Below are 12,837 nucleotides of genomic sequence, written 5' to 3'. Positions count from 1 at the left end.
CCGGGGATCCGCGGAGGGAGATAGAGACCCCTCCTAAATCCTCCATCTCCTGGCCTAGAAGTGGAGCGTGCAGCGGGGCGGCTATGAATCGAGACCCCTCCCCAAAATCCCTTTATTCTAAGCCTGGATCTGGGTCTAGGTTCCAGAGCTGCAAAGATGAGCTTGCCGCTCTCCCTCGAGCCTGGGACCCAAGACAGATGAAATGAAGACCACCCCCAATTTCCCTCTTCCCAGCTCTGGCCTGTAGATCGCCCCACGCCCCCACCCCCGGCCCTGAGACCAACATGAGGAACCCCTTCCTCTGTGAACCCCTTCCTCTGTGAACCCCTATCTAGGCCTGAATGAGGAGCTGGGGGTCCCCTGGTCCCTCCTCTAGAGTGTGTTTTTCTAGCTCCCTACCACAAGGATGGGGTAATGGAGGGGCATTTCACTGGGATCCTCATTTCAGCAGGGACCCCAAGATTGGAATTCTGGGAAGGGTCAGATGGAGGGCCAGGCCGGGCCAGGCTTGGAAAGACCTGGAGCATGGACTCAGTGGTGGTCCCTGCTTCAGTGGGAGATGGGCAGTGAGCATCTGTTCCCAGGGATTAAAATAAATCGAGGTAAATTAGGATCTTGCTGGAGGCTGACTGAAAGTGGGGTGCGGAGGAGGGTTGGGGGGTGGGCGGCCCCTCCATCTGCCTCAGATCCCAGAATTCGCCTGCCTCATCTGCAGTAGGTACCAGGAGGTAGCTTCCGATGGACCTGCCTCATTGGTGACCTTGGACAGATGACAGACCTCCCTGAGCCTTTATTTTTAATTTTTTTTTAATTTGAAAGTGGGGTTGAGGCTTCAAAGCTTGTACTCTACTGATTCTGAAACCCACCTACTCCATCTTTTGCTAAATTGTGACTCCACCCTTTTGCTAAAGATGGTGGTCGGAGGAGAAAGAGCGATAGGTTTGGAGGTCCCTCCATATGCCTTGCTGGCCTCAGAGCCTCAGTTTACTGCACTGCAAAATGGGCAGATGGTCACTCTCTGGCATTGCTGGAAGAGTTGCTTTGCCAGACAATAAAATGTATTACCAAGCTGCTATCATCAGAACAGGGGCTCCTCCACCCTCGTCACGCTGGCGGGACTGCCCGGGGCATATCCTGACCCACATACCTTCACCCACGCCAGGGGCAAGCCAGTACCTAAATAGGATCCTGGGTAGGACGAGATGGGAGGCACTGGGCCAGTCTATCCCCTGTCTCTTGGGGCTCTGTCCCTCTGGTAGGGGTTGAAGTCCAGAGTTCCCAGGTTCAAATCCAGCTTTCCTGTGAGTGGCTTTGCCCCTTTGCACCTTGGTGTGTTCTTCTATGAAATGGGCTGAATTCCCCTTGGAAGATCAGAGCAGACTGGCAGAACGGGAGCGCTGTAAATGCAGACATTGTAATACTATAGTCATTATCATACAGTGTTATAATCATTACCATATTGTAATTATAATACTAATTGCAATATTAGTGAGCATAAACAGGGTCAACAGCTGATTCAGGTCAGGGCAGGATAGGAAAGGAGGAAATCTGCAAGGGTATTGCCTGCTGTGTTTCCAGAGCTCAGTAGTCAGTTGGTGCTCAATAGGTGTTGGCCAAGGAAAGTGATGGAGAGAGAGGAGACAGCAAGGAAGACTGAAAAATTCCTGAGCAGAAGCTCAGAGGCTATTCATGACCCAGTTACTGTATGACATGGGGCCACTGCCTCAGTTGCCTCACTGAGGGTGATGGTTGAGTGGAGACCCCACCTCCAGGTGCCACTGTGAGAATCAAGCCAGACTGGTAAATGGGCACAACCCTGCTGGCCAGCCCTAGAGGGGAGCAAGTGCATGACAGAGCTGGTCCCTGAAACAGCATAGCAAGAGGCCGGTCACAGGAAAAGAAGAGAAAGACCCCAAACTGGCCCTACTGTGAGCAAACTGGAGTCAAAGGGAGAGCAAAATGAAAGATCCTGTTTTGCAGAAGCCTAGAGGCCCAGAGAGGTCAGGGGCAGCCCAAGGCCACCTACTGAGAGGTCAGGAGTTCCAAACAACCCGTCAGGAATGGGAGCCCTGCCTTCTTTGCTGACTTGGTTCCTGTCTTGTTTTATCTGCTCCCAGACCTGCTCAAATGCTGAACTGGCGAGAAACCCCAGGGTTTTGGGAATTGCTGCTGGGGAGGCTGGATCTCCAGGCAGCGCCAGGAGCTTGTGTCAGCCATCTCTGGGAAGGACTCTGTTCCCTACCTCCAGCAGCCAGAGGATGGGGGCATCCGGGTCAGCTGACAGCCTGCTATGTGACCTTGGGCAAGGACCTGTCCATCTCTGGGCTTTGCCCTGGCACTGAGGAGGCTGGGAGACCTGGGTTCACACAGGGCTGACTTCTCCATCAGACACAGTGACCACTATGTCTCAGGCACAACCTTGGGGTCCGTAAAGGTGTTTTAACTTCTTTTAAAATCAGAAGGGGAAAAAAAACCAGGCTTTGGGGTCAAAGAAAACATTTAATATATGGTATTAATATATTCATTTCTATGTCAAATGTAGTTGTAAAAATAGTTTAAACTACTTTTTTAGTGGAGGAAGGGACCCTGAAAGCAAAAATGCCTCAGGCCCATGGAAGTCCTCATGCAGCCCTGGGTTTGAGTCTTGGTGCTCCCATTCACAGGCTGTGCAACCTTGGGCACGTGGACTACCCCCTCTGAGTCTTGGGTTCCCCACCCCCACCCAGTGAAGCCGGCATCACTGGCCTACCAAAGAATGGTGAGATGTGGAATGTTTAGTCTACATGGTTGGTGCTCAGATTTGTGGGTACTATTATTTGACAGTTGCTATCAAGATTATATTTGCTCACTAATAATAGCCCCAAGGTGGGGGCCTCAGCTTTCCCCACCCAGCACCTGCGCAGTTCTAGGGAGGTCCCAGGGGTGCTGGTCTGGCGGGGGAGGTGAGCTGGCGGTTGGGCCATGGGCGGGGCGGGGTGAGCTTCCTGTCCCCCAGGCACAGGGGCCCCAGCTAACGGAAGTGGCAGGGGCCACGTGGTTATCTCCCGGTCCCCGTCCTGTCTCGGGGCTCTGTTCCCACTCGCTGTCCGGTGAGTTTGAGCCCAGGCCAGGAGGCCCCCACTGCTCCTCCTTTCCCCTCTCGGGGACAGAAGGGAGACCCTCCTACCTGGCCCGGGTTTCGAGAGAAACAGTAGGTGTCACTTCCTGGGCCTGCGCAGGGTCACCCTTTGCTCTGCCACTGTGCTCCCCCACTTTACACCCCTGAGTGGCAGGATGGATGGCAGGGCGGTCACGGGAATATGGTGAGCCAGAACCCCATGTGGTAGTTTCCATCAGGGGTTCTTCAGCAGACAGGTCATAGTGACCTGGGGACAGTCAGTGACCTCTCTGTGGTTCAGTTTCCTCATCTGTAAAGTTGATATTGAGCCCCACGTTGTGGTTGTGAAGGTTGAATGCATGTGTGGTGCCTGAAAAGAACTGGACACAGCGTCACACTCACTGGTGCTCAGTGTATGTGTAACGGGGTGGGGCAATCTAATGGGAGCTGTAAAAACAGTCTCAAAGATTCTTGGTTTCGGGGGAACTTGGGCTCTCTGGCTCCTAGGATCTTCTAGACCTGTACTGTCTAACAGAACTTCATCTGTGCTGTCTAGTACAGTGGCCACCAGCCTTGTGTGGCTACTGAGCCCTGGAAACAAGGCTGGCACAACTGAGGAAGTAGGAGGCTAATTGTATTTAATTTTATTCAGTTTAAAATTAAGTTGCAAAAAATAAAATTAAGTTGCCACATGGGGGCTAGTGGTTCCCATTATCAGTTAGCATAGCGCCAAGGGATTTGGAGATGCTCAGGGTCTAGGTCATGGCCAAAATCTAAGAAATGAGATGGGAATTTAGGGCTTTTCCCTCTTGGGATGTCAGCTTTGTATGTCTCCAGTTAGACTAGGTTTCCTCATGGGCTACACTGGGGCCTGGAATTTCTCAGGGGTCCCAGCGCCGCCCAACACAGGGTGGTGGTTAAGAATGTTTGTTGAATAAAATAATTGTTTGCTTGGTGAACTCCTATTCATGCTTTAAAACCCCAACTCCCATGCCCTCTCCTTTAGTTTAAGTCCCCCAGCCAAATCATCTCATGGACCCTGTTATTGTCCTGGCCAGGTAGGCACATGGTGGGTGCTGGGTGACTTATAGAAGTCACCCAGGAGGCTAGCTGATAATGGGTCAAATTAAACTCAAGATTAGAAAACTGCAGCTTACAGAGAGGCAGCCTTGCCCAAGGTCCTTGCTCAGTCCTTTCCAGTGAGGCCCAGGGAGCGTTCGCATCCCTGCAGTCACCAGCCCCATCTCTGCTGCTGCTGTGCCTCCTGGGCTGCCAGCTGCTGCTGAACTGCCCTTGGGGTCATGAATTATGGATGAGGCTTGTGGGCTCCAGTGACAAGCCCAACCTTGACAACATGCCAAGGACACCAAGTGTCCCTCCCTCGCCTGGTGGCTTGGCTCATCCCCTTCTCCTGGGAGGCCTGGGGTCCTCCAGTAAGATCTCTTCTAGGCATTTCCTCGTGTTTTGCAGATGGGGAGACTGAGGCACGGAGCTGGACAGTGACTCAGATACCTACCAGGTGAACACACTGGCTTCCAGGGGGCAGGGGCAGGACTCATGGACGCACCAGTGTCAGCCGGGTCACCACGGCAAGGATTGAACTTTCTATCCTGGGAATGTGCATGGCATGGGGACTGCTGTAGAGGGATCCAGGAGACCTTGAGGGAACCTTAGGGCCACTTGAAGGACCCCAACTCCCACAGGGCCGATCACAGTCCCAGTGTCCACCTCTCACCTGACCCTTTTCCGACAGGAGCCGCCCAGAGTGGAGCCCAGTGCTCACGGGACTCAGCTGACCCAAGTGCAAATCCACTGTCATTTCCTGGCTGTGTGACCTTGGCAAGTAGCTTGAGGGGATTCAGTTTTTCTGTCTCTGAAATGGCCCAGAGCTTTTCTACCCATCCCCCACCATGAACTCCTATTCATGCTTAAAAACCCCACCCCCATACCCCCTCCTCTAGTCTAGGCTCCCCCAGCCCCTATCCCTTCATTTAGTTCAGCTCTGACCCCACAGGGCTGGGGGTATCTGTATCCAACTCTGTCCCCCTAGGCTGGGAGCTACTTGGGGACCATGCCCAAAGCTGAATCACTCCAGAGACCCTGGCATACTCCCAGCTTTGGGGCTTTTGGTTCCTCCTCCATCCTCTCTCCTTCCTCCACAAGGAGAGAAGTTGGAATTTCCCCTCCTTAGGCCCTAGCCAGCTGTGACTACAACTCAAGTTTGCCTCTCTCTTTGGACAGGCACAAGATAGGAACCCTCAGGGGTCTCCACAGAGGCCATCAAAATGTCATATTTTGGGGAGTATTTTTGGGTAAGTAAGATTTACTTTTATTTTGGTGGGGTGTCCTGGAAGGGCTGTGGGGGCTTTTATGGAGATGGAGAAACCTGCCGGCTTGTAGGCAGAGTCTTGGGCAGATGGAGGGTTTGCAGGGGGTAGAAGTTAAAGTGGGAGGAGTCAGGCTGGGTTTGAATCTGTAGCCCCAGATGTCATAGGCCTTGTGGTCTTGGGCACGTCACAGCTTGAACAGGGTGACTGAGGCCCAGAGTAGGAATCTCTTACCCGAAGTTGCCCAGCGAGAAGTACAGAGTCAGGTCTCAAACCCAGGGCTGGGCCGAGCTTCCAGGATCATTCCAGCCAGGGAATTTCCACATCTTCCCCATCCTGGAGAGTTGGGGGGTTTTCTTGACTTGACCCCTAGGGACCTGCTCACCTGTCTGCTCTCCAGACTGGGGACTTGACTCAAGGAGCCAAGTGAGACAGATTTGTTTTTACTCATTCACTCCCTCCCTCCCTCTCTGTCACCACCCCACACCCAGCCCACTCTGGGAGATGTTGGAGCCCCCAGGAGACTCCCTCCCAATCCTGACCCTGAGGAACCCCCAGTCCGGGGGACACAGAGCTAATAAGACCCCTCAAGTCTTACTGAGTCAGGATTAAGCCCAACCTTGGGTGTGCCAGAGACTGAGCAAGGAGGCAGAGCTGTGTTTGCCATGGGCTTTGAAGGCTGATTTTTCAGGATGCCAGAAAGGCATTCTGGGCAGGGGGAACAACCTGGGCAGAAATAAAGAGGTGTGACACGGGGTGGCCAGTGGAGGGCACAAGGACTCCTCTTGCAGAGCCAGGCTAATGGTGAGAAACAGAGAACGAGTGAACAGGAGAATAGGGTAGGACCCAGGACAGAAAGCCCCTTCCTCGGTTGCAGGCCCAAAGCTTGCAGAGAGGAAGCCCGTTGCTAGGCAACGAGTTGCCCCTGGCAACAGGCCTTTCTCCCTCCCCAGCTGGGGCTCCTCTTACTAGCATTTGCTTTCTTAAAGGGGCAGCACCCGCTTGCCACCTACGGGCGGGGGGTAGGGGGGTGGGAGGGGTGGGGGGAGGGCTGGACCTCCACCTTCTTTCCAAGGGTCACGGTCCCTGGATTTGCCTCTGAATGGCTGTGTGACTCCATCCGAGGGCTGCCCCTCTCTGAGCCCACTTTGTGTAAGGAGGTTTGGTCGTTTGAGGATCAGTTGTTGCCCACATTTTGCAGTCCTGATGGGCACCTACATGTATTTTAAACTCTTTTTAATTGTGTGAGGCAGGCAAGTTCACTGCAGAAAATTCAGACTAGCAAAGAGAAAATAGTAGCCACCCCCAACCCCTCCCTCCAAAGATAGCCTGGTACAGAGTGGGTAAGAGTTTTGAGTTTGGGATTTGAATTGGACTCTTCTGGGAGCACTTGGGCAAGTGACTTTGCATCTTGAAGCCTCAGTTTCTCCATCTGGGAAAGGGGAATGGAGCTCCTACTTCCCCAGGGTTCAAGGAGCACCCTGGAATGTCCGTTTCTCTTTTGTTTATTTATTTATCTGTTTATTGGCTGTGTCTGATCTTAGTTGCAGGGTGTGGGATCTTTCACTGTGGTGCACAGCCTGTCTAGTTGTGGCCTCAGTAATTGCAGTTCACAGGATCCAGGGCATGCAGGCTTTAGTAGTTGTGGCAGGCAGGCTTAGTTGCTCTGGGGCGTGTGGGATCTTAGTTCCCTGACCAGGAATCGAACCTGTGTCCCCTGCATTGCATGGCGGATTCTTAACCACTGTGAGGGAAGTCCCCTGTCTATTTCTTTTAATTAATGTTTCTTTTAATCTACTGTTAGTATTGCTGGCTCTTTGCTGAGTGATCCTGGGGCCCTGACTGATCTGAAGGAGGCTCCATTCGGGAGAGATCAAGTCAGACAAGGATTCCCCAGTCTTGTTGGGTCAAGGCAGGGCTGGTGGCATGGAGGGCAGTGGGGAGCCCAGGGGGGAAGTGTGAGCAGGAGAGAGACATGATCAAGCTGTATTAGAAAGATCTCTTGGGCTTCCTTGGTGGCTCAGTGGTAAAGAATCCGGCTGCCAGTACAGGAGACACAGGTTCGATCCCTGATCCAGGAAAAGCCCACTTACTGCAGAGCAACTTAGCCCATGCGCCACAACTATTGAGCCTGTGCTCCAGAGCCTGGGAGCCGCAACTACTGAGACCATCTGCTGCAACAATTGGAGCCCTCACGCCCTAAAGCCCTTGCTCCCAGACAAGAGAAGCCACTGCAATGAGGAGCCTGCACACTGCAACTAGAGAAGAGCTTGCACACCAGCAACGATGCAGCAGAAATAAATAAATTAAAAAAAAAAAAAAAACAGAGAGAAACATCTCTCTGGGCCTGGCTTGAGAGCAAGACTGGTGTCCAGAGGTTCCAATAGGAGACATAGGCTCAAGACAGCCCCTCCCAGGACCCTCGGCTGCCAGCCCAGCCCAAGGGAGTCAGACACTGCTGGGGGTTTGCCAGGTCTGGGAAACAGGCCAGCAGTTGGCTCTGAGTCAGCTCCAGATGCTGGCCTGGGCAGCAGTGCCTGGTGCGGCCTCACCCGAGGATCCCCTGGGCAGGGTGGGCAGGGGGCTGCTGGGGTTGTTTGCTGAGGCCTCACCACTGTGCTTCCCAGGTGGCGCCAGTGGTGAAGCACCTGCCTACTGATGCAGGAGGCGCAAGAGATGTGGGTTCGATCCCTGGGTCAGGAGGAGGGTCAGGGTCAGCCCCTGGAGGAGGGCATGGCAACCCACTCCAGTATTCTTGCCTGGGAAGTCCCACAGTGAGAGGAGCCTGGTGGGCTACAGTCCATGCGGCCGCAAAGAGTGGGACATGACAGTAACTAACCTCGCGACTTATTCAACAAGGAGGGCTGCCTTTGGGGCTTTAGGACCATGATGTGAATCATCCCACATGAGAGGCAGATGACTCCCTGCTCCCGTCTTAATGAGGAGCTGCTATAGGTTTGGAGAGAGACATGACTGATCTGGACTGCACAGTGTAGCCCTAGCCCCACCTCAAACTGTGGTGACCCCAGAACCGGGAGAAAAGGGGTTCTGTGCAAGGCATCAGCAGACACCAGGGTAGAGGCTCTGTTCCCACCAGCACCAGGCAACAGCAAAATAACTTGTCCCTCCATTCAACAAATGCAAATTCCGTTTCTGTGCCCCACCCTGCACTGGACATTGCTGGGTCCTGAGAGAGTATCAGACCCACATCATGCTTTGTGGGGTCCTCAGAGAGAATTTTCATGTTGAAGAGAACAGAAAATAAGGCTACAGTGACTTAAGCAACAGGGATTGTATTAATTCATAAACTTGAAGAGTTGTGCAATAGTGTGGCTTTCAGGGTTGGTTTGGTCCAGCATCTCTACTCAAGATGCTTTTTTTTTTTTTAAAGACTTCACAACCAAGACCTTTGTTGCAGCACACAGGCTCCAGAGTGCCTGGGCTCTGTAGCTGTGGCACATGGGCTTAGCTTCGCCACGACACGTGGGATCTGAGGTCCCTGACCAGGGATCGAACCCACATCCGTTGCATTGGAAGGTGGATCCTTAACCACTGGACCCCCAGGAAAGTCCCTCAACACGCTTTTTATTCAGACCCTCAAGTTCAGCATCTTTGCAAAATTCATGGTTTCTATTTGGTTTCCAGGATCTCCTGTGACCATATAATCTCTCATTTATGGACAGATACAAAGAGAAAAGCAGAGGGGAAGAGACCAAAGAGAAAGGAGCAAACAGAGGTAGAGAGATACGTACACACTCCCACAGAAAGACAGACAGACAGTGAGAGAGGAAGCTAAGAGTGAATGAGACTGCCTCTCTCTCAACTATGGTACAAGGATCCCAGGGTCTCTTCTAATTAGGCCAAATTAAGGTCCATAAGCCAATCCTTAGGACCAGGGGGAAATGCAGCTGGTGATTGGCTCAGGCCAGAACCAATGCCTACAGCCAAGAGGATGGACTTCTGCCAGTTAGCTCTTCAACCCAGGCCCCTGTTGCTAGGCATCCTTGATGTCCTCTCCATCCCCTTTCTCAATCTCCATCCTCACCCCCTGCAGGGAGAGAAAAACCATGGCTTTGAGGTCCTGTACCACAGCGTGAAGCAGGGGCCCATCTCCACCAAGGAGCTGGCAGACTTCATCCGGGAGAGGTGAGGTTCCCCAAGCCCCATCCATCCCCATGGCCAAGACCTGAAGTCCACTCAGCCATGCCCATCTTGTACTTCCACCCAGGCTCTGCCCCATTTTTCCCGTTCCCATCCCACCCTGACAGGGCACCACATTCTGCCAGAAAGAGTCCTGATCCCTGGGGTCTCCAAGAATCAAATGAGCTTGAAGACCCGACCGACCGACAGTTCTCAACACTGTCAGCCCTGTGCCCCGTTTTAAACAATAATCACCAGACTTCTAAGCCCTCCTCTTGTGGAGATGATAATATGACCTACTTACAAGGAGAAATTTGAAAACTCAATCTCGGGCCCTGAGTACAATAAAAGAAAATACATGTATGATGAAATAATCTATATTTCAGCTCGTAAATGCTCCAATGTCCCAGAAAACACAATAAACTCAAATTGCAAGGCAACCTCTGCTCCCCAACCACTCAGCAGCTGAATGCCCGTTGAATCTGGGCAGAGAGTCCAAAGGATTATTAACCAGGTTTTTCCTCTCTGGGGCTGTCATGCAGACCTGTCACAGCCATGCTATTTCATGAGGCTTCAGACCCTGGATCCATCCACTATTGTCTGTGGTACCCCATGGGTGCCTCTGTCAAAAAATACCCCAGTGGGCAACTAGTTTTAACTGGGCACATGGCTACCTCAAACAAAACAATTCTATTAGGGTGAAAATGTGAGTGGATATTAGGCATTTAGCAGTGTCTGTCTAGAGGGAATAAAGAAATCTGAGTTTATCTTCTGCAATTAAATGAGACAAAGCACAAGAAACATTGATACTATGTGCTCAAAATTTTGTTTACTTGCTCTTGCTGCTGCTGCTACTACTGTTAGTAACATTTTATTTAAGGATGAAAACCTCTGCCCTGAATTTCCCAAACATCTTCCCCTGCCAGGGGACTGTATCATTCTCCTGGAGGCCTCTGCTCAGATGTTTGAGATGGGGAACCTGAGGCCCAGGGGTATGGGGCCTGTCCCAAGGTGCCAGGACCCTCCCCATCCTTTCCCTGTCCTCCTACCCAGGGCCACCATCGAGGAGACCTACTCGAAGGCGATGGCAAAACTTTCCAAGCTGGCCAGCAACGGGACCCCCATGGGGTGAGTGGGCTGTGGGTGAGGCAGGAGTCGCCAAGGGTGTGGGGGTCCCTGGGGGCAACAGGAGGCTGCCTTTGGGTGTACATCTCTTCACACTTGTGATATGTGGGGCAGGGAGTCATCCCCCTGTTTATGGGCTAATTGGACAGAGGAATATGAATGTATATCTAGGTGGCTCAGTGGTAAAGGGGCTTCCCAGTGGCACTAGTGGTAAAGAATCTGCCTGCAATGCAGGAAACTTGGGTTCAGTCCCTGGGTTGGGAAGATCCCCTGAAGAAGGAAATGGCAACCCATTTCAGTATCTTGCCTGGGAAATCCCATGGACAGAGAAGCCTGATGGACTATAGTCCGTGGGATTGCAAGAGACGGACACAACCGAGCATGCATGTACAGTAGTTCTTTACTGCCTGCCATGCAGGAGACGCAGGTTTGATCCCTAGGTCAGGAAGATCCCCTGGAGAAGGAAATGGCTACCCACTGCAGTATTCTTGCCTGGGAAATCCCATGGACAGCGGAGCCTGGCAAGCTATAATTCATTCATTCATCCAGTGGATATTTACTGAGCCCATACTGGGTGCCAGACCTTGTTCGAGGCACCAGGGGGCCCAGGGGCAATCAAAACAGATCAAGCCTCCAGTCACCTTCATGCCCGGTTCATAGGGTGTGCGTCTGGGATATGTGACAGATGTTAACCACAAACACGAACAAAGTCCTTTCCCAGAGAGAACAGTGCTAGGAAGAGAATGAAATAGGAGCATTAGAAGGTGGGTACTATATCTGGAGATGAGATCTCAGTAATGAGAAAGAATCAGCCGTGGGGGTGTCCGAGGGACAGAGACCCAGGAAGGTGGCTGAGCTAGTGCAAAGGCCCTGAGGCAGCAGCACACTTGTGCATGTTCAAGGAAGAGCAAAGAGGCAGGCCTGGCTGCAGGGCCCGGGCACCGTGGAGATGAGGCGGGGGAGAAAGAGAGGGCAAGGGGAGTATCAGGCTGGGCCTGGAGTCCAGAGAGAGGACGGCAGGCATCAGCCTAGGTTTAAATTCCTGCTCTGATGTTCATTTGCTGAGGGGCCTTGGGTGAGTGATGGGGCCTCCCATGCCTCAGTTTCCCTGTCTGCTGCAGGCCCACCTTGCGTGATTGCAGTGGGGATTAAATGAGTTCATATATGTTCGTGTTTAGCAGGGCCCAGAGCACATGAGGTATCTGAGCCAAAGCCAGCCATGCGGGGTGAGGGGTCCCTTGCCGAGGGGTTGGGGTTGGGCCTGCTGGGCCCTGGGTGTGACCCCCACCTCTCTGTTTCCAGGACCTTTGCCCCTCTCTGGGAGGTCTTCCGAGTCTCCTCAGACAAGTTGGCGCTCTGCCACCTGGAGCTGACGCGGAAGCTTCAGGATCTCATCAAGGATGTGCTCCGCCACGGGGAGGAGCAGCTCAAGGCGCACAAGAAGGTGGGTGCCGCGCGGCCGGCGGGTGGGGAACGGCCGTGGCTCCTAGGATCCCAGGACTTCCGGGGCCTCGGAACCCCACCTCCTGGTGTGTGCCCCTGAGGGTTCTGTTCATTCCATAACATCAAACTCAGAATCTCACAGACCCGAGCATTGTTGAATTTCAGACTCTCAGAACTCTTAAGAGCAGGGGGTCTGCAAACTGCAGCCAGTGGGCGATGGCTAGACCATCACCTCGAGCTGTGAGTAGTTTTTCTACTTTCAAGGGATTGGGGGGAAAAAATCAGAAGAAGGATATTTTATGATGTGTGATTATTACAGGACATTTAGGCTTTAATGCCAGTAAATAAAGTTGTGTTGGCCACAGCCATGCCCATTCACGTTCAGATCTTCTGTGGCTGGCTTATTTGAACTGCAATGGCTGAGTTCAATGTCAGATTTACCACCTGATCCTTCACACCAAAAGTCTGCTGACCCCTGATCTAGAGCGTTAGAAGCTACAGATCTTATTTGACATTTCTAGACTCTTTTTTTTTTTTTTGGCCCAAACTTTATTTTTTAAATGAAGTTGTTTTAAATATATTTTTAATTGGAGGATAATTGCTTTGCAGTGTTGTGTTGGTTTCTCCCATACAACAACATGGGGCTTCCCGGGTGGCTCAGATGGTAAAAAATCCACCTGCAGTGCAGGAGGCCTGGATTCGATC

General features: G+C 52.4%; 1 protein-coding gene across 8 annotated transcripts in view; it reads left to right on the top strand.

Moving 5' to 3' along the window:
- Window positions 1-12,837, top strand: part of FCHO1 (FCH and mu domain containing endocytic adaptor 1) — a 29,173-nt gene that overhangs the window by 285 nt on the left and 16,051 nt on the right. For 2 of the 8 annotated variants that reach the window (XM_043910998.1, XM_043910990.1), the window contains exons 2-7: window positions 4,568-4,616; window positions 4,851-4,936; window positions 5,339-5,409; window positions 9,479-9,570; window positions 10,618-10,692; window positions 11,992-12,133. In XM_043910998.1, coding sequence (XP_043766933.1) covers window positions 5,383-5,409; window positions 9,479-9,570; window positions 10,618-10,692; window positions 11,992-12,133 — 336 coding nt within the window. In that variant the 5' untranslated portion in view covers window positions 4,568-4,616; window positions 4,851-4,936; window positions 5,339-5,382. Of the gene's footprint in view, window positions 1-2,683; window positions 2,759-3,022; window positions 3,191-4,567; window positions 4,617-4,850; window positions 4,937-5,338; window positions 5,410-9,478; window positions 9,571-10,617; window positions 10,693-11,991; window positions 12,134-12,837 lie in introns of those variants that run through there. The other 6 variants (XM_043910993.1, XM_043910991.1, XM_043910992.1 and 3 more) reach the window with 6 other exon arrangements.

This window comes from Cervus elaphus, chromosome 9 (genome assembly GCF_910594005.1).
Source record: "Cervus elaphus chromosome 9, mCerEla1.1, whole genome shotgun sequence".
NCBI lineage: Eukaryota > Metazoa > Chordata > Mammalia > Artiodactyla > Cervidae > Cervus > Cervus elaphus.
The sequence above is the reverse complement of the archived record's forward strand: the minus strand, read 5'-3'. Positions and strand labels throughout refer to the sequence as shown.